This window comes from Tyto alba, unplaced genomic scaffold, assembly GCF_018691265.1.
Source record: "Tyto alba isolate M040663 unplaced genomic scaffold, T.alba_DEE_v4.0 Super-Scaffold_42, whole genome shotgun sequence".
NCBI classification, from domain to species: domain Eukaryota; kingdom Metazoa; phylum Chordata; class Aves; order Strigiformes; family Tytonidae; genus Tyto; species Tyto alba.
The window spans coordinates 6,050,092-6,071,012 of NW_024881318.1; the positions used below are offsets into that span (position 1 = coordinate 6,050,092).

At 38.2% G+C, this 20,921-nt stretch overlaps 1 protein-coding gene across 3 annotated transcripts in view; it reads left to right on the forward strand.

The window, feature by feature from the left end:
• Positions 1 to 20,921, forward strand: part of DYM (dymeclin) — a 222,122-nt gene that overhangs the window by 97,237 nt on the left and 103,964 nt on the right. For all 3 annotated transcript variants that reach the window (XM_042804566.1, XM_042804565.1, XM_033011164.2), the window contains exons 12-13: positions 8,525 to 8,638; positions 9,976 to 10,070. In XM_042804566.1, coding sequence (XP_042660500.1) covers positions 8,525 to 8,638; positions 9,976 to 10,070 — 209 coding nt within the window. The remainder of the gene's footprint in view (positions 1 to 8,524; positions 8,639 to 9,975; positions 10,071 to 20,921) is intronic.

Here is a 20,921-nt window from a genome sequence, read left to right on the forward strand (position 1 = left end):
CTGTAAAATGTGAACATCCAGCATTGGTTACACAACTGTAATGAAACTCTTATTCGCAGCAAATATTTAATAAATTTTAGCAGTTACAGCAGAATTGCTTTTTTTTTCCTAATCACTTGGGTAAAATATGAAGAAAAAAACATTTGATGCATTTTAGATCAACCTGTTTTTCTCTTTGCTGCTGTGTGTCCTGTGTACTGTTCTTATAAGAAGCATGACTCTACCATGCATTTATGGGCTGTTTTCCTTTGTAGTATTTAACCCACATTTATTTATTGATTTTTAAGATTAATTTTAATAAGCACAGTTTTATAAATCTTGCGATTATACCGACTGGTAAAGACCTCAGGAAACCACAGAAACTCTTTTTGATTGCTCAACAATTTTTTCTTTAAAATTAATGTGGTCTTAACTAACTGGAAAATATGTTCAAAACCATAGGTCCTGCTCCTGCAATTGTCTTAATACAGTCAGGTCCCTCTAACCACATAGAGCTCAATTCCTTTCACTAATAATAACAACAACAACAGAGTAAACAAGTACATGAAGAATTCCCTAAAAGGGACAAGTATTGGTTATTTTTATTCTCTGATTTATGAAACTGTAAATAAAATTACACCAGATGTCAAAATAATAACATATAATACTTTATGTTGCAGCAACTTACAGTACTGCTATAGTACTTTATGCTGTAGTAAATAGTGATAGAATAAATCACAATTTAACTGTGTTTATTTTTATTGTGTTAAGAAATATCTCACAAGCAAAGTTAGGGGAAACTGAGAATTTCAGTGGTTGGTATATATAGAACTGAGTTCCTGTTCTTTCCCTCTGCAGTTCTTGCACCCTGAGTTGTAGGTGTCCAGGAGCCTGAGGTTAAAAAGAATAATTGATCAAAATCTCTTAATTATTTTATTTTTTAAATTAGTCTTGCACGATCACCCCAGGTCTGAACTTCTTGTTTTTCTTGTTTTTCTTTTTAATATTATCTGCAAACCAATGAGATTGCTTAAATTACGGCACTGATTTCAAGTAGATGATCTTTAAATTTAAGGTACTTTCATGTTTCTGAAACCCAAAACCGTGTAAGAGATGGTAGTGGTTGATGTTGTTGTTTTTTAAATAAGTATTTAATTGCCTGCTGGCAATGGTTGCTTTCTTCAGTATGAGGGACAGGAGAGAGTAGAGGTGACAGGCACTTGTATATATCCTTTGAATTTTGGGTTGTTTGGGTTTTTTAAGTGAAGTAGACTATTCCAAGGCATAGCTGTGTCAATTAATGTAATTTTCCAGGACTGGTGTTTTTAAAGTTTCAGCAAGAACCACTGGCCATTTCTGGAGTGAGACTAGGGCGTGAACATGTCTTGTCTGTGGTTACAACTGTCAACATGTTCTTCAGCAATCTCTGGTAACTTCAAGTTTTTCATTAGGAATTTGAAATTTGTCAGGTCGTCTTTGTTCTAGGGCTCCGCTGCTGATAATCTGTCTAGATTTGATCAAATTACAAATCTCCAGGGGAAGGGGAGCACTCTGTTCACTCTGTGATTGAATATTCTCCTTTTGCTGCTCCCGGAGCCAGCTGGGCTGTTTGCATCCTCCCCTGCCCAGGGATCATGCACCAGCTGAGAAGTGTAGGGACAAGCTGAAGGTTGTGTAAGTGCTGCTTCCAGCTCCGTCGGGATGGGTCTGTGCTCCCAGTGATGCCTCTGTTGTTGCCTGGCAGTGGCTGAAGCCACGCAGAATCATTCAAGTTGGAAGAAACCATTAAGATCATCGAGTCCAGCCGTAAACCTCACACTGTCAAGTCCACCACCAAACGATGTCCCTAAGCACCACGTCTGCACATGTGAAGAAACCGTATAGGAGCAGGAGCCTGATGTGGCAACAGTTAGGAGAAATTGGAAAGAGGCTGTGGCTGTCTGCACAAGGAACATGTGATGGGTGTAGTGGGGGAGAGAGATAGGAATCAAGAAACAAGTAAGATGGGGATTGCTGAGCAAATGATAGAAGAGGTGGGAGAGGAACAAAGTGACAAAATGCTGGAGAAGGTGAAGTCTGACTTCTTTTTGATGAGAGACTGGAATGGGCAGGGTTTGAGTGGGGGAAGTGGAGGCTGGGAAGAGAAGGATCTGAGGAGGGATGGGGTCTGGGAGAGCAAGGAGCTGGGAATGAGCTACAGAGGGGCAAAATGGGAAGGGTGGTGGCTTGTGCATAGCACAGGGAGCCATAGGTGGATGAGAAAGGTATGACTGGAGATGTTGGGGGGCTCAAGGTCCTACTTGGGGTTGTCTGACTTGTTCCAGTCCCATTCTTCTTGTTCCGTGGGGACACCGTGTGTGAGAGAGCATGGGATGAGACCTGACACTCCTGAGTTCCATCATAGTGTGAATCGAGGAACTCCTACTTTGGTTGGTAAAGTGCAGGGATGTGACCCACAAAATAGCACAAAAGGAGATGGAAGGAAACATGGGCCTCCTTTTATTTGTGGGAGAAGGTTACTTTTCTATTTCACCTGTAAATGAGAGACTGTAAGAAGTAGCTGCATAGAGATTTAATCAGTAAGTTGATCTTTTTTTTGTTGGGGTATGTGTATTTTGTCTCAGCTGGAAAAATATCCCAACCTTTGGGTACTGTTTTAGAGCAAATTGAATGGAATTCTTTCTTTTCAGTAAGGATCTGGAAATATGACCCTCTATGTACTATTGGTTTGGATTTAGATTGTGTGTCATGTCAAAACAAGTAGTATTTTATACTACCCATTTTCATAGCTGTATTTTGTTTTAAGAGTATGCTTAATTTTCAGTAATATAAGTGTTCAGAAGTCAGGAAGTGAAATCTACAACCACAACTTATCCCTGTTATATTCATGTATTACAGAGTGTAACCATTACTTAATGCTCATATAGGATTCTTCAGATAACAGTGTATTTTTCTTCTGGAAGGCTCAAGTGCTTAGCTTGATAGATTTTTCATTGTCAAAGTGGTTCATTTATTTCTTTGTATAAAATCCCCTATTGAAAATGGATATAGTCACATAGTCATAAGAAAGATGGTTTTAAATAATCATAAACAATTGCAACCAAAGTGATACTTATTTTAGTATTTTGCAGTGGTGAAGTAACCCACTAACTTGCTATTTTTGATCACAGAATTATGATTAGGAGACTAGGGATGATCATGTTTTCTAGCAGAGTATCTTCTTGCAGTAAAGTTGATCTGTGTAATCCATTAATTACACAACTAACAGCTTTTTAACTTTTCAGCTGCCTGTTTAGTGAAAATATTTGTCAATTTTTCTTTGGTTTTGAGGCTATTCCTGTTAATCATCTATGTTGTCTGTCCTGACTAGTTGTCCTTTTTTACTGAAACTCCTTGGATGATTTGATTTCATTTATACCACCATCACTTTGTCTTAAAATAGTGACTTGTTACAACCGTACATTATACCTGATTTTGCATCCACTCATATCCTGCTATATGTGGTAAACTTTCTTGTAGTGATTTCATGTTTCTTATTTGTTCCTCAGCCTTGACCATTCTTCCTTTAAATACCTCTCGAGTCATTCCCTCTTCCCTGTATTCTGATTTTAGCAAAAGCTGTTTACCAGAAATTGTCATACTTGAGCCTCACTTGATGGGGGTGTTGGTCACCTTAGCCAGCACTGCACTGGTACTGAACAGTGATTTTGCCGTCTACATGTTATAGTCATTGGCTTCGCTTTAGGTCCCTTGTGATAAATAGGAAAATGCTAACAAAAGTCTAAAACTAGGTAGCATGTGATAACAGAGATACCTTCCCCCCCCCCGCCACCTCCAGATTTTAATGATCTGAACTTTTGTGTCTTCAGATATGGTACAGAAATGACTTCTGTATCTCAAACTGGGTTGCTGGTGGCTTTCCTGAGCCTACTAAATGTCTTTAGTGGCTATATCTTTTTTTTTTCAGTTTAGAATATCTAGTCTGTAATGATATTTGGGATGTACCTCTTGTTGCATAGGCTTTTGTATGCATGATTTTCAAAGTGTAAATGGGTAAGAATCCTTCTAGGAGGTTCCTCTTTTTTAAGGAGGTTTATCAAAAAAGCACTAAGATCTTTTAGCATAGGCAAATGCAATCTTCCCTGAAATACTTACTGAAAGGGAGGCTTTTAGGTATGCTAGGAGTAAAATGGGGAAGGAGAGAAATAGAATCATAATTAGGGTGCTATTTCATATGTCTCTTGTACTGTGAAGAAGCTTCAAGAGACACAGAGTTGAGAATGAGGGTGAGAGGTAAATTATAGAAATGTATGTGCACATGGAATTTGCAGAGCCTGGGAGGTTAGGAAGTGTTTTAAAAAAAAAAAAAAAGACAAGCCCCCCCCACCCCCCCAAAAGGCATTTTAAAGGTAATACTTAAGAGTATTACTTTTGTCTAGAATCAGCTTCATAGGATTCTTTTTTTCCACTTGGGTTTTAGAGTCTATTTAGAGTCTGTTGACTAAGAGTTTTGATAAAATGTGTGTGTAAAATGTGTTTTGACTATTAAATATTACTTACGGTAGGATCCTACACAATATTAATGGAAATATAATATCCCGCAGTGCCTTGTGTTAAATAATACCCTGATTTTTGCCAGCAATACTCCTATCACAAATGCTGGGAAAAGCCACAGTACCTGTTGCAGAGCTCATCTTGGGGTGATTTGCGTTGGAAAAAAACCCAAGGGCCTCAGTGGGTGGCCTGAGCAGCCAGGCACTTACAGGGGGCATCAAGCTGAGAGAAGCCAAGAAAATCAGTTATATGAAGGTGTTGGTTGCTTTTCTGCACCAAAGGAGGAGTCCTGTGAGAATGCTTCCTTTAAAAAAAAAATAAATACATTTTTTTTCTTTTAATTCTGCTGGTTTGAGTGTTTCAGATTAATCACATACAGTTCTGTCATGAATGCAAGGTTTGCTGAGAGAGGAACTGTTGCATGTGTTTCTCAAAGGTCTGTGTTGTCATTGTGCTATGAATTTGACTTTGAATGGATATGTCTTACATTGCTTTGTGTTTGTAGGTGATAAAAGTGCTTTTAAAGGTCTAAGAGGGAGCATGTGTGGAAGGGAGGGAGGACTTGATCCCAACTGATAATGAAAAGAAACCCTTAAAGCAAAGAGGGCCTGTGACATGCATGTTTGGGATTTTAAGGGCAAAAGTTGATGGATAAAATTAAGCAGAATTACAGGGCTTTTTGAGTATGTATTTCAGAGAAGGTAATATAAATCAATTATATTCTAACCTCTCCATTCTCAATGCTAATACAACTTGCATGACTGTGATATTTGAGTGCCTATGGGAAGGTTCTCAAAACAGCATAGCACTCAAAATCTTTGATGCTTCACATACTGTAATATAAATCAATTGCTTTGTTTATGGGGCTTTGTGGGAGGCATGTGGTCTGTGTATGTGTTTTACTGCAGAAATTAATACTGCTGACTAGAAAAGAAATTCGGCAATAGACGTGCTGTAAAATCCATCAAACTGCCTTATTGCAACTCATTCGGAAGGTTTGGTCAACAGTGGTCTGTTGGCTGATTATATTGGTGATATTCCAAACCCAACCTCAGGGAGCATGGGGAAAATTCGACACCAAAGCAGACTGATGGAAGAGAAACAAAGGTCAGGAAGATAATTAGAATGAGAGAATAAGAACTTTCTAGTCAAAGTGTTCTTTTTATAATAGAATTTTTTGTTTTCTCTCCAAAGAAATGTGTTCTGTTTGAAAACAAGTTGTCATCTGCAATGACAACTGTGCTGTTAATATTCTTACAGGACTCCCATATACCTTACTGATACTCCACTGTATGAAAGCCATGCTGGCTGGTGTCAGCAGTAGTGTGGCCAGCAGGCCTGGGGCAGGGATCGTGCCCCTGTACTCGGCACCGGGGAGGCCGCAGCTCCAATACTGGGTTCAGCTTTGGGCCCCTCGCCACAAGACAGACACTGAGGTGCAGGAGCGTGTCCGGAGAAGGGCAACGGAGCTGGTGAGGGGTCTGGAGCACAAGTTCTGTCACGAGCGGCTGAGGGACCTGGGGGGGTTCAGCCTGGAGAGGAGGCGGCTGAGGGGAGACCTGATGGCTCTCTACAACTGCCTGAAAGGGGGCTGGAGCCAGGGGGGTCGGTCTCTTCTCCCTGGTGACAGGGGATAGGACAAGGGGAAACGGCCTCAAGTTGAGCCAGGGGAGGTTTAGATTGGGTATTAGGAAAAATTTCTTCACCAAAAGGGTTGTCAAGCACTGGAACAGGCTCTGCGGGGAAGTGGTGGAGTCACCAGCCCTGGAGGTATTTAAAAGATGTGTAGATGTGGTGCCTGGGAACATGGTTTAGTGGTGGACGTGGCAGTGTGAAGTTAACGGTTAGACTCAATGATCTGAAAGGTCTTTTCCAACCTAAGTGGATCTATAAATCAGAAGGGTTAGCGCAGATCCAGGCTCTGAGCCGAATGGAAGAAACTGTTAGTAAAATAGCTCTCAGACTCCTGTTTCCTTCTCAAATATAGTCAAAGAGAAAAAGATTGCTTAATATATTGCTTTTGATGAGCTGAACGATGTGCATTGCCGTAATTACTGATTCCCTTAAATTTATAACGTACAGAATTTCAAATGACAAATTTAGTATTATGGAAATTACAAATACAGGATGACTGTTCTGGATTCCATTTCTGTGCTCTTTTAGTGATTAGCAACCAAGTGATTACATCATTAAAAGCATGACATACAATTGTTTGTGAAGTAAAGACCTGATTATCAGAGAAACAAAGTAACCCTTTGCCATTACCATTCATGAGACGAGTAGTGTTTTGCACCTTTAACAATAAATAATAAGATCTAATGACCTATGTGTTGATTGTCCATTTCTTCAGGTTACCTGAATGTGTGAGTAAAACCAGTGTTCTTAATTTCAGTTGTAGAATCAGTTCTCTGTGGCAGTGTTGGGTTGTGGACAACTCCTGCGTTACCAAATGAAGGGATGATGCTATGGTATAACACTTCGATATTTTAAAATATTTCAGAATTTCACTATATTTATATATATAAATATTTATATTTTTTAATATATATATTTATTTATTATTTTAATTTTCTTTCCAAATACCCCTTCTTTTTCACAAATAAAATTATGATTCTTTCCATCATGGTTTATGTAAATGCATGTATCTTAGGCAGAAAGTAAATACTCTAAACTCAACAGCAGCTTGAAGTAGAACCCAGAATTTGCCCTTTGCCTTCTGCAAGTTATTAGTGGCCAGCTCTCCATATCTTCTCATAAGAGATTGGTTTCTAATTCTTCATCCTCTCTCTTTTAAAGAAAGAGTTTTTGCTGAGCAAGCTTGTTAGTGGAAGGAAAGAGGGCATTCTAAAATCAGAAATGATGTAAAATGAGGGGCAGCAATTCTTTTCACTCATCTGAAGATGAGGTGGAAAGAAGTGATATATTCAGAAACGTGTTTTCATAGAACTTTTTAAGAGAAGAGGTTAATGGATGAATTTGATCTGTGAGGTTTGTGGAGTTTGGATTTTTTTTAAGACATCTGAATATGAAGTTTCAATGAAATGTACTAAATATATCAAAGTTATACACAATTACGACTTTGTGTGCAATAGTCCTTGCTATTCGAATTTTTGTTTTGACACAGAATAACCATGGAATTATAGAGGATCTTCTCCATGGTTTCAGGGCACATTTTCTTGACTCATTTTTGCCAGTCTGTTAAGGCGGGTTTTTTTGTGTGCATATGTTTGCTGCGTCACTCCAGGTTGGTTGGCTGAGTGGTCTGAGAGAGTAGATTGATTCTCCTTCTGCAAATTCAGAAATGACAGTAAAGTTAATCCACCCTGATAGTGGAGAGCAATGAAAAATACGAAGCTCTTACCCTAGCTGATGACTTTCTCTAACTCGTTAAGGGAAGAGACCTCATCTGGCGAGAGCAAGGCTCCAGTGTGAAGGCAACAGTTAACCTGTTGATCTGCTCTGCGACCTTCCGCATGTACATTCTTGTCGATCAGTCGGAGCTTGTACGTGCTGCCTTTTGCCAAACTTGTAATGAGGGAAAATGGGCAGGAACTGGGAACATGATTCAGGTGGCTAGGGTGGAATGGGAGGCTTCTGACAAGTGTAAAGGGTAAGATCAAAAAGAATACAGGAGTGTTGTGGGACATGGCATAGAAATTAGGGAACTGCGAATTTTAATCACCGTTCTACATGTAGTGTGTTTCCACATGACTTATGATAAAGTTGAAGAGATCTGCAAGGTGATGCTACTGCAGAGGTCTGTCTTTTTTTTTTTTTCTTTCTTTCTTTTCATACTTTTTTTTTTTTTTTTAATTCTTGTTTTAGAATACAGTAGGTTTTGGTCACCTTTGAGGCTGAAAGCTAATTTACCTACCTTAAGGAATGCAAGGGTCCAGACAACTTTTTATGTTCTTATTCAGACCTTTGTGCTGAAGAATTTTTTCTTTTTTTTAGGTATTGAAATATTTTTTTTAAATGTTCTTTTTTTCAGATATTAAAAAATATCACTTGGTATGCTGAGCGTGTCTTAACAGAGATCTCACTCGGGAGTCTCCTGATACTAGTCGTGATAAGAACCATCCAGTACAACATGACACGGACAAGGGTAAGAGTGACGTGTAGTACTTATGCATGTAGTGTGGATTTCTAACTTCAACAGCATAAATCCAGTTTCAAACAGGGTGTGGGACTTTCTTCATTCTGTTGCAACCAGCTGGCATCTGAATTTACAGGAGGGAAGGAATGGGACGATCAGCCATATTAACTAAGCACAATATTAAGTAGTTCTGAATTTACAGCACCATCTCCGTATTACTCAATTCACTGAGTAGGTTTCTCTGAAGCCTGTGATTCAGGCACTGAACTACTCATCTTCACATGAGAAGGAGAAATTTCTTAGGTTGGTGAGAAGAGATGATTCCTTATAAATTGTTTGTTCAGTTACTCAGAAGTGGGAATTTCACCTCTGTTTATTGTTAGTGTTTTTATGAAGTAGGACAGTTACTGGGCCATAAAACCTTTTTGAGCTCTGGCAAAGCAAAACTGCTTCAACTTTATAGCCTCCTATCAGATTGGTTTTGTTCATTTTTCAAGTATTTGATTCTATACCTTATCTCAGACGTATAAGCACAGTATCATACACTTTTTAATATCTTCAACAGTTGAAGCCATGGAAATTTCTATATGAAAAAGTAGCAAAATAATATTTAAATATATTTTAAATTAGAAAGCTTAAGGAGTTCATTTTTATGATCAAAAGAATTGGAAGAAACGAGGACATTCTTGATGTATATTTATAGGATTTGGAATTTGTTACATTATGTTATGTAAATGCGTGTTTTAGATGTGAACAGGAAAATAAATCCCTGTTGGACTGGATAAGTGGATGAGTTTGGTTCTGTGAAAATCCTTGAGGTTGATAGGGCCATCATTTAAATGCTTATCTGGTAAAATGGCTTCAGGGATGCTATCGAGGTGACCAGATCTCTGAAGTACTGTATGGCTATAGTTGTGGGATATATAGACTACTTGGAAAGAGTTAATAGGGAGATGAGTTATGAAGTAGAAAATTTCAGGGTAAGACTACAAAAAGGAGAGAGAGGAAGGAAGAGGAGGAAAATGTCTTTCAGTATTTGTTGCATTTATGATGTCATTGTAAATCAACATTACTAAAGATATGAAGACATATACAAATACACGTGTGTATACATACACACTCTGAAATCTGTATGAAAGAATCACTCTTTTGTAAGCCTTAGATTTTAAGAAAACATATTTAAAACACTGCCAAATATATACACTTTGCATTTCTGCTGTATGCTTTTGACCATGTCCTTAAAAACAACTCATATTACTCAGTCTTTTGAATGATTCCTGCAGTTGATGTTAGTGTATACCAAAAGGACAATCTGATGTTGTTTTTTTCTTTCTTCTTTCTGACAGGACAAATACCTTCATACAAATTGTCTGGCGGCCTTGGCAAATATGTCAGCACAGTTCCGCTCACTTCATCAGTATGCTGCTCAGAGGATCATCAGGTAAATATGAAGACTTCTCTTGAAACTCATCTTTGCTGAAACTTGGGAGTAGAGAAACGTGATTTTTATATGCCTTAATAGATACAGATGAACTAAATAGCTGAAACAATAACTGAATAACTAAATAATCCCAGAATAAATCGTATTTGCTTTATACTTGAATCTGTTCTGAATACACAAAAAATATTAGTTTCTCTGTCTGAGAAGCATCTGACTTATGATTTTCTTAACAGAACAGCTCAGTAGCTGCTTTCAAACTGGAAAGTTTTCAGGGATTTGTATGAATTATGCTTTTTTTTTTCAGTCATGTATCATGTTGTTATAAAAATGCACTGAATGGTGGTTCTCAAGTACCATGCAGACTGGATTTTCAACTTGCTTTACTTCTTCCTGCATATTTAGCAAAAGATCTATTAGTTAAATCAGATATAATGTAATCATCATTTTGTGATGGAGCCCTGCAAATACATGCAATAAAACCTACACCTGTGCTTTTCAACTGATGAAGTTTATTAGCCTGTATAGTAATAAATAGTCAGTATCTGCTCTGGTTCTAAAACAAGGCCATAACTTTAAAGAAGCAGATACTGAAATCGGCCCTTCTTAGTTTGTATCTGTGCTGCAGACCACTTTGTAAAGGCGGGTAATCCTGCATCAGGCATCATCCTCATCTTGGCAGGCAGCCCTGCTCCCCATCCCAAGGGAAACCGGGAAGGTCCGTGTTAATGTGATCTGAAATGAACTGTTAAAGTACTTGTCAAGTATAGACGGTGTGCCAAAGCTAAGTAAATGATAATTGCGTGCCTGTACACTTTGTAAAGGACTGGGTTAACAAGAGATACATCTTGTTCTGAAACCACTGCTCTTTAGGATTTCATTCTCTCTGAACCCCTTCTCCTTTGGAAATGGTGGGTTGTGAAAGTAATGGACAAGTAACCAGGATGAATACATTCTGCCATTGCCTTTTCCCTACTTCATACTTGCCCTCTTCATGCCTTTGGCAGTGATAATGAGCGTTGAGAATTTGAATTGGAGCTATTTTTCTGTTACGTATCACAGACATTGTCTTAAATACCTGCTCTCTTCATTTCTCAAATCATAGACATGGAGTCTGAGTTTTCCAAGCATTTGTAAGTGTTGGCCTCTGAAATCATAAATCCTGGTGTGGTGTGAGATATGCTACCTTGAAAAAAAGTGGCCTGGTTTTAACTGTGATACTTCGTTTTCCATTTCAGAGCTTTTTCCCATGTTTCCAGTTTTTGATTTTGTTCCATTTTATTCGACTGCTGTTTCTGCAGACCAAAGGAAAATGTGTTCCTCTGGTTATATTTGGGCCAGGAAGAGGTTGTTTTGCTAGTCCCGTTACAGCCAGCTGTTATCACCACTCAGAAATCTTATACCAGGTTGGAAGGGACCTCAAGGATCATTTGGTCTAACCTTTCTTGGCAAAAGTCTGATCTACACAAGATGGCCCAGCACCCTGCCCGGCTGAATCTAACTGCATGTGTATTTCTGTGTGGCTTTTGTCAAAATGGTCTGAGTTTATGGATATCTGCTGTTTAGAATTTAAACTCATGGTTCAAAGTAAGCTCATCTGGACGATTTTGAATTAATTGGGTTATGCAATGGCTAGGTGTGTGGTCTGCTGGCCTATCAGAAGAGGTGACAGCCATCAGTAGAGAACAAGCAACCTCAGTACCTTTGCACACATATCTCATCTCAACCTTTAAACTCAGAAACACAAAAGGAGGTGTGTGCTGTGAGGCCGCTCTCTACACCGTCCTTTTCCAGCCTTCTCACATGAGGTTTTCACCATGTGTAATGACTCTTCTAAGGCAGACTGACTCCCTGAAGTATATGATCCATATCAAGACCCAAGGAAGGCTGTGCAACACCCAGAAATTCTCTTGCATGTTTGGGTGCCTTATTCATCATCTCTGTAGGCATGCATAGTTACAATGCAATGTTAACATTGCTGCTTAGTTTTAGTTGTGAAATAACTGTGCTGATATTCTTATTGAAGGCAGACAGACTTGTTGCTTAATACTGATGCATGCGGAAAGGAGGCAAAAGGAATGAATGACAGAAAACAGGGAAAAAAATCTCCTGTCACATTGACGTTGTCTGTCAAATTATCTTTTATTGTGTGAAGGACTAACAAAGCCACACTTGAAAAATGACAGAAGGAGAAATCGTAGAGCAAACACATAGTACTGGCATATACTAAACTCTTAGTTCTTCTATATACAGAAGCTCTTAGTGGCTATTCTTGGCTGGTTTGTGTATCGCTGTTAGAGAGACTTCACGTGGGATCTGAGCAGAGCAGTATTACAAGTTATAACCAACCACAGTTCAGATGCACAGGGAATTGTACTGTCTAATTGTTCAGCAATCAGATTGAGAATTTTGCCTGCATATGAACAGCGAGACTGTGCTTGAAGTTAACGCTTAAGTAATCTTGTAATCTTTGGGGATGGGTGGAAGCTAAAGCTTTGTCAAGCACTGGAAGAGGCTGCCCAGGGAAGTGGTGGAGTCACCAGCCCTGGAGGTATTCAGAAGACATGTAGGTGTGGTGCTTAGGGACATGGTTTAGTGGCGGACTTGGCAGCGTGAGGTTAGCAGTTGGACTTGATCTGAAAGGTCTTTTCCAACCTAAATGATTCTGTAATTCCATGATTTAGCCTGAGACCTCAGTGCATTTGGAGAATTGTAGAGATGGTAGTCTGGTAGGATAGCAGTCTGAGCAGGATGATGGTCATCCGAACCACGAAGTGGCAGCAGGATGAGAGCTGTGTTTTTCTGGCTGGAAATGATGAGAGGATTGGTAGAGAAAATGAACCTACACATCAACCGATAAGGAAACCAAAAAGGCAATATGATGTATATTATATCCTATGTAATATTATATTCTTGCATAGCCCAAAGATATTCCATGCTGTTATTTTTAAGCTTCTACCTTGTTGTAGCCAGACTCTCCGTATTAGTATAGTGTTGAAATTGTAATGAAGAAGGTGAATTCAAATTTAAAATAGAACCAGAAAAACAAAAGGAGGGATAGGGAATATGTTTTTGGTTTTGTTTTGTTTTTTTTTTTTCCTTCAATTTTTATGTGTAATGTTGACCAAAGATCTTATTTTGCAAGTAGAAAACAGGACAATAGGCAAAAATAGCCACCAGCATTGGAATTTAATTTGTCACTATCATCATGATTGCTTACAAATCAAAAGACCCTACTATAAAAATATATTAAAATCTGTTGTAAAATGCCCTGTAGGGCTAGGACATGGGCAGGCTGGAGGGAGGAATCAGTTCCAGGGGCAGCCTGTCTTCTATAAGACTTTTCTGCTAGCATGGTAGCAATTTCTTCTCAGGAGCTTTACAGCCTTGGGATCCCTGGCAGGCTTAAGCACCATAAAGGAAGCATTTTAACCTGATTTCCTCTCAAGATACACAGTTTTGTTATGAAATTTCAGTTACCAAGAAAAGCAATGGGCATAAATATTTATGAACACATATATTTCATAAGAGATTGATGTTTTGAGGCATAGATTGTCCTTTGTTTTCCCAACATGGAGTCTGTTAGCCACTGTTACTAAGTTTAGCCAACACTGATGGACCCAACTTGCTCCATGATGCCAAAGCATAATATTTATATTTTAATTCCTCTTCTGTTTCTAACGTTAGAGTACAATCATCTGTGAGAGAAGAAGCCACAGTATCCATAATGAAAAAGTTCTTTCTGTGAAGGAAAAGTCTGAAAAGAAGATGGTACTTTATATTGCATAAAGTATTTCAGGGCATGGGTTTTGAAATTAAGTTGCTGTGAAACACTTAACTTAAAATCTGCTTAGTAGTACCACCGAGTAGACAGTCATAATTTAAGCTTCACCAGATGCTCTAATGATTCCATCCTTAATGTGAGAAGTAATTCCATTTACATGCAGGCTTTTTCCTAATCCTGTTCTGAGCAGAGACTGACAATTGTTTTAAATTCTGAAGACTATTTTCTATGAAGGAATTAGCTGGGAATATTCAATGTAGTGTACTTAAGAGCTCAGTAAAATACAACTTCATAATGTTGGGTAATTTGTATCACATTCTAGCAAGCATGAAAATTGACAGATTTGTATAAATCTATCACAAACAGCTGCTGGAGGTAAAAATAGATGTAATAGATGTTTTATAATAAGATCCAGGGCAGTATTCAATTAATGTTGGATGTCCTCTATTGTAGGCTGCTCTGATTTTGAGATCCTTCCCTTCTCTATCCGCCGTTAGCCCTCGTTTGTTTTTAATTACACAGAGCTATTTTATCAATATAGTGCCAAGGGGTGATATTGCGTTGTACTGTGTCTCTCTGGTATTTGTGGAGTGCTGACATTTGTAGTATCATTAAATTATATTGGTAGACTATTATAAAAAAATAAAATAAAATGTGTGTTGATGTAATTATTGTCAAAAATGACTACCAGAGATGGCTGTATAGTCTCTAAGCAGCAAAGCATAGGCATGTGGAGTGTTGCATACCTGCAATCAGGGTAGGGTTTTTCCTTTGCTTGGTTTCTAGTCTACAGGTACAATTACCAAAAAACAACTGGTGTATTAGTGCAGGTATTCGATTTGGCACTGAAAACGGCAAGTCAGTTGGCATCAATTCCTTTAACCTATTTGGAAACAGCTTTCCTGACATTCAGCTTTTCTACAGCTAGCCTGCCTGCACTCGTATGTGTGACGCTTGGAAATGAAGAGGAGAGTCTCTCCCTCAACAGCTGTATTCTGACATCTCATCACCATGTCATTCTAATAAAACTAGTGACCAGATGATGACTGATTACTTAAGGCAGATGCTTTTCCTATGGCTTCATATATTGGAATGTTTGCTGTTTTTTAAGCAGGCATATACCACTAGAGGTTGCCATACACCTCACTAATTAGACATGCGCATTTACCATTAAATGACTTTTTGGGGCTAGATGCACTCCCCAGTTTTCCTTATAATCTACACTATCACCACAGCTATTCACATGCAGAACTGTGTGAGCTGCTAAGAACACTGTATTAGTTGCACTTCTCTCTGTTACATGACTTGAGGAACTTAAGTATCAAAAGGCAGCATGTAATTACATCAATGTCATATTTTATTGATTTCTTTGGCTATGGTAGAGAGTTCAGTGGGATTCAGGGAATGACATGAAGAAGGAGGTTTCTGTCATCCTCCTGATGCTCATAGGAGTCAGGTGGAATTGGGAAAAAATGTGTGCTTAAAAGGGATAGATCTTGAAGACTTTAATGTGTACATGCTGTAGAATGCAGTGTGTTGTACTTGAGTATTACCGTAGCCCTGCTATAACTGTTAGGAGAACAAAGCATGAGATGTGCAGCCGGCCGTACTGATGCTGTTCCTGTCCAGAAGAAGCAGAGATAGTGACCCTGGTTATCACTGGTCAGCCAGTCTTAAAGCTGTTGTGCTGTACGGTATCCTGGAGCATGATGCTGGGCACTGGAGTAGCTCAGTGTTGGTTTGGTTTGTGTTTCGTTTTGTTTTGTTTTTTTCCCTGTCTTTTAAATACACTTGTAAGTAGTGTGCTTAAATGTCCACGCTTGTAAAGGCTGACTGCAATGCTGTGGTTCCCCCAGTCTGCCTTCTCTCATCTGAGGTGAGGCTCAAGCCCTTCTTTTCCTTTCCACCCTAACAAAGTCTTCATCATTTTGTAGGGTCAGTTATGCCTCGTAAGCTACCAGGAAAAATTCCTGTCCATTCTGATATGTGCTGCTGCATTTGAGAACTTTCACCTCCCCAGCCAAACCATTTATTTCACAGTTTCCTATGCTAGTAATTTAATTTTTCTGCTACAGTTTCCTCTTGTAGGAGTCTGACAGGATTCTTCTGAGTGAAAATATTTATGACAGGTCTTTAAGAATAAGAGTACATGATGTTGCTTTAGACTGCACTTTTTAAACTCAGTTTAAGATTATGCTGCATTAGAAATTGTCTTTAAATTGGTGAGTTTCTGTAGTAATATATTGTTACTGCAGTGTATTTATTAATTATTAAGTACTTAGCAGCTGCAAGTGGCTTTGATCAATAAATTTCATGCTGGATGAGAAAAAAGTTTGGTCTAGTTAATGCTACTGAGAGTGAAAAATACGTATGGCATGAGGAGAAAATGTTTCTCATAACTTCTCTTTTAACTTGACTTTTTCCTAAAGAAGTCTCTGAATGTTGATAATAGATGCATGTAGCCATGTGTTTTATATGCCTGCGTATGAAACAATGTAGCTGTGTTTTTTTTAAAATATGGAGTAATGTGCCTCCAGAGTCTAATGATTTCAAGTCTCTCAGCCATTTTGTCAATGATGGCCTTAATTGTTTTACGTAAAATTGTCAAAGTACTGTAAAACTTTTGTGATTAAAACAGTAACTCCAGGTTAAAAAGTGAATTATAAAAACATTTGCTGTCGATCTTTTTTTCTATTTTAGCACACAAGCTTAAATCATTTAAGTGTGTGCCTTGTTCTTGGGGACTGGTATAATTCTTGAGTGCTTGGGTTTGCAGAAATGGAAACTGGCTTGTCCGCAGAACAGAGTTCACTGCTTATCCAAGAGTGGGCCTTGCTTACAGTATAAATATCCTGAATTTGTGAATTTGAATTTTGGTTAGTTCACAGTATCCCTTAATACAGTGGTTAAATTTCTCTTGCAATGTTTTCCTTCTTCAGTCATCTTTATAGAAATGCACATCTTTTTAATATCTCCTATGTTATTTAATGGAGTGTATGACATACTATTTTTCCTGCCTACCTTTTTAGAGGCTGTAAGTAATCAGATTGCTACTATTGTAATTTTTTGTATTATATTGTCCTTAAAAGAAAGCATGTTATTCTAGAGCAAAGAAGATGGAATTATGTCAGTTGTTGCTTTTGTAAATTAGGGATAAGGAGGAAACTAATCAAATTTTTCACAGGTTGCTGTGTTTGTCAGAATGATGATGACTCTGTAACACATGTGTTAATTATGTCTGTTACCGTGGCCTTTTTTTCCTGGTCTACAAGTTTTTGTTGAAAATATTTTTTTATTTATTTTATATGTATGTATTGGTGAAGTGTTTTTAAACCTAAACTTTCTTCAACATACATTTCTCTGGATATAGCAGAAGACATTTTGAGTTGGCCAGCCATTTGTTTATTCAGATAGTCCAGTATGTGAGTTCAACAAAGAAGAAAAATGTTTGTGCAGCAGCAAGACGTGTGTCATCTGACCTGCTTATTAGGGGCCACATTCAACTGAAAAATCTGAAATTTTTAGTGTGTGAATGTGGTGAAATTAGAATTTACCGATTGCTTAATATAATTTTTTAACAGTGCCAATAATGAGATGTAATTGCTGGCTCAAAACTCATTAGACTGCTCACATGGGAAGATAAACAAATTTATCTCCCACATGGCTTTACATTCTGTGAGCATTCTGGCTTTCCTGCCTGTTTTTTTCCTTTGATGTCCATGGTGCTTTTGAGAAGCTCTTTAACATACAGCTTCCTCTTTCATTGGAGAATAGTGATGGGACAGTTGGTGCAGAAAACCAGTGAAATTGAGTTATGCAAATCAAAAGCACTTCTTAAAGAGAAAAACTTGGGGGGAAAAAAGAAAGATTGCTACATGAATGCTTCAAAACTGTTTGGTTTCTAATTCCCGTTTGTTTTTAATTTTTATTTGATAAGTATAGGAACAGAAGAATTGCTTCTCATATAGAAATTGTGATTTTTTAAATGGTAAAAATTTAGCATAGTAGACATTTCAAACTTGAAATGAGACGTGTGAATTGAACAAAAAAAAATAGTAGGGTATGCAGTATCTCTATTAAATTAATCTTTCTGGTTTCTTTCTTACAGCAAGGGAATGAATGGTGTTAAATTAGAGCCATTTTTCAGCTAGGAAATCTCCTAAAATTGTTCTGAATTTAGGGGTGGAGCCCTTTGACCCTATGAAACCTTATTTTGGAAATGTCAGCTTTCAGTTTTCAGTAATCATAAAGTAACATAATACAAGGTGTCAGTGATAAGAGTTATAGCATAATAGTCAGCGTAGAGCTTTATTAACACAAAATATGAAAACTGGTTCCTGCTTCCTTTATTGCTTCTCTGTTGGTACGGTTGTAACAATGGATTTCTGTAGCTTAGAGCTGCGTGGCTCTGAGGGTGCTTTGAAACAGGCAGGTTTGCATTGTACCATGCACACAGGGAGCTGGGACTTCAGGTAGGCTTTAATGCCACCGTATGAACAATCAGCAGACAAGCCTTTTATATTCTGGGTTCAAATCTTCAAATCTTAATTGCACCACTAAATTAAATCTCAGTTTAATAGCAAACCCTACAGAATAGCAAACCCTACAGAAAAGAGGCTGCTTCTGCTCTCCCACCAGTGTACATCAAGAGACTTCACAAGTCAAATTATATAATAATAGAAGATCAAGCTCTGAAAGGTGTTCTTGGAATTAACGTCCTGTGGCCAGAGCTGTTAAATACGGAAACCTCTGAGCATCAGTTTGCTGCTTCCTTTTTATAACCAAAAGAAAAGAAAAAAAGGATTTGAGGGTAATAAACAGTTTCACAGAACTAGTAATATCTGTCTCTGTAGCTATTGGGATAAGCATAGTCACAAATCCCTAATTTCTGATAATGTAATGTAAATATCTCCAGTCTCAGCTGTTCAAGAATAGTAGGTAATTTCTCCTCCTTTTGCATCACATGTGGATTGTAGTTATGCTAGAATTAAACTACGTTAATGAAAGTTATTGCAACAGTGTGATGATTTTCTCAGTTTTCTAACAAATAGGGATTTTTAGCATTAGGCTTATGTTTGATTTCACTGACAGTGCTTATGGTGTGGACCATGAGCATGCAGGATGCCATGCAGCCCTGGGCTCTGATTTGGTACTTTGGGGTGACCTATTGATACAAATAGTGGCTTCCGGCAATTCTTGTCCCCAAATATTTTCATGCAGACATCATGTTACTGAAATAAGTGGGGAAAAAGCATCTTTCTTTGGATTCGACTTCAGTTGATTTATCTGTAATTCAGGCAACGTGTTTGATTTTCTATGTTTGCTTTAAAGCAGTAGCAAGTGACCTGTTCATCCTATCAAACTTGCATTGCCATATAGTACTCTGAGTGATTAATTTGTTACTTTGAAGTATTTGTTTTGATTTTTTTTTTCTCCTGTCCTTTGCTTTGCTGGCATTTACCATGTGCGTATGCCTTAGATTTTTAGCAATAAATTCTCTTCTGTATTGAAAGCCACAGAATTGAGTGGTTGACATTGCCTCAAAAATCAGAATTAAAAACCTCAAAGACATTTTGCTTTTAATACTTCTTAACTTTGAAATACTTTTGTAGCATTTTAGTTTAGAGGAGATAACTTTGATTATTTAACCTGGCTATAAAATGATATTCTATTTATGAGAAACTGCTTTATAATGAGATTTTTTACCCCCCATGCAGTGCAGTATGTTACAAAAGTGATAATCCCATTTTTATTAGGTGTTCCAAGTAGAGTGAAAACTAACAGCTTCTCAGAAAAAGAGCCTTCTTGATATTTTCATGTTCAGGCCGTGTTTGAAAGAGGACACAGTGGGAATGGAAGATCAAACAGTTCCAAGCCACTGAGTCTGAACTGATTTTAATCTGTGGACTCTAAGGAGTAGAAGTTGTGTGGTGCACAGCAGGATACCTGGAGAGATTTTTGTGTCAAGTGGTCAACCTTGGGTGGCTTTGGCTTGCCCTTTCATGAGGTGTTCACAAGGCAGAGACACACCAGTTTATTTGCAGATCTTTCTTACTCTCTTGATCCTTCATTGTGTCACTGCTACTACTTATATATACAGAGGGTCCTGAATCTGTGGAGTGTCTTTTGTTGGGAAACAGAAGCAATTTATAAAGATCTCGATCGTGTCAAATAAAAGAAACATATGCTGGCCCTATTAGTAGCTTGTTGACCTAGATTAGCTGTAGGGAAGCTTATAAGCTGATCAACCATTCCAAAATTGGGAGGTGTCATTGCAATTAGTAGGAAAGGCTGTGACAAAAGGGGAGACAACAATTGTTAAGATAAGGGAAAAGAGAATATTAGTAGCAAATGTCCATTTGCTGGTATGACTTAGTAATGTAAATATAACAAAGTTAATTTTTTAAAAGGTATAAAGCATCCTTTGTTACTATGCATTGTGGGTAGTTGTAGTCAGACATATTAAGATGTTGCTTTATCTGTATCAACAGGAAGAGGAGTACTCCATGTGGGCTTGCCTGTTTTTGACTGTGTGTAACATATGGAGGTGAGGTTTTAGGCTGATATCAGCTGTTTCCAACGTGGAAATACCATTGAACTAGGTTTAAGCCTGGTTGAACCTGCTGGGGATTTTGAGTGGGCACCTGATGGGACAGTAATACCCTTGTCCCCCATCTGGCATGAGCAGTTGAATGCCCTGCATGCCATTAGAAATGTTTGGAGCCTGAGCTCATGGGTTATGGAGACTTCCCAGATGGGCGGACTCACAACTTTATTTTGAGATAGATTGGATCAATGTGAGTTGTGGAGGGGTTCACTCTGTCTCAGGGTGTTCTCTCATGAAGCAGAGTGGTTGCGCCGTGTTATCCTCTGCTCTGCATATCACAGCACAGGACTCCTTAAGAATAGCACTGGTAATTGCTGATCTGGCTTGAAAAGGTTTTTAATATCTAAATATATGCTACTCTTAAAAGTTCAACTTTGGACAAGATAGTTTCCTCTTCCCTTGACTGCTTTTTGTGTCTCTGCTGACCTGTAAGACATAACCATCATGGTAATTCTGTCATTTT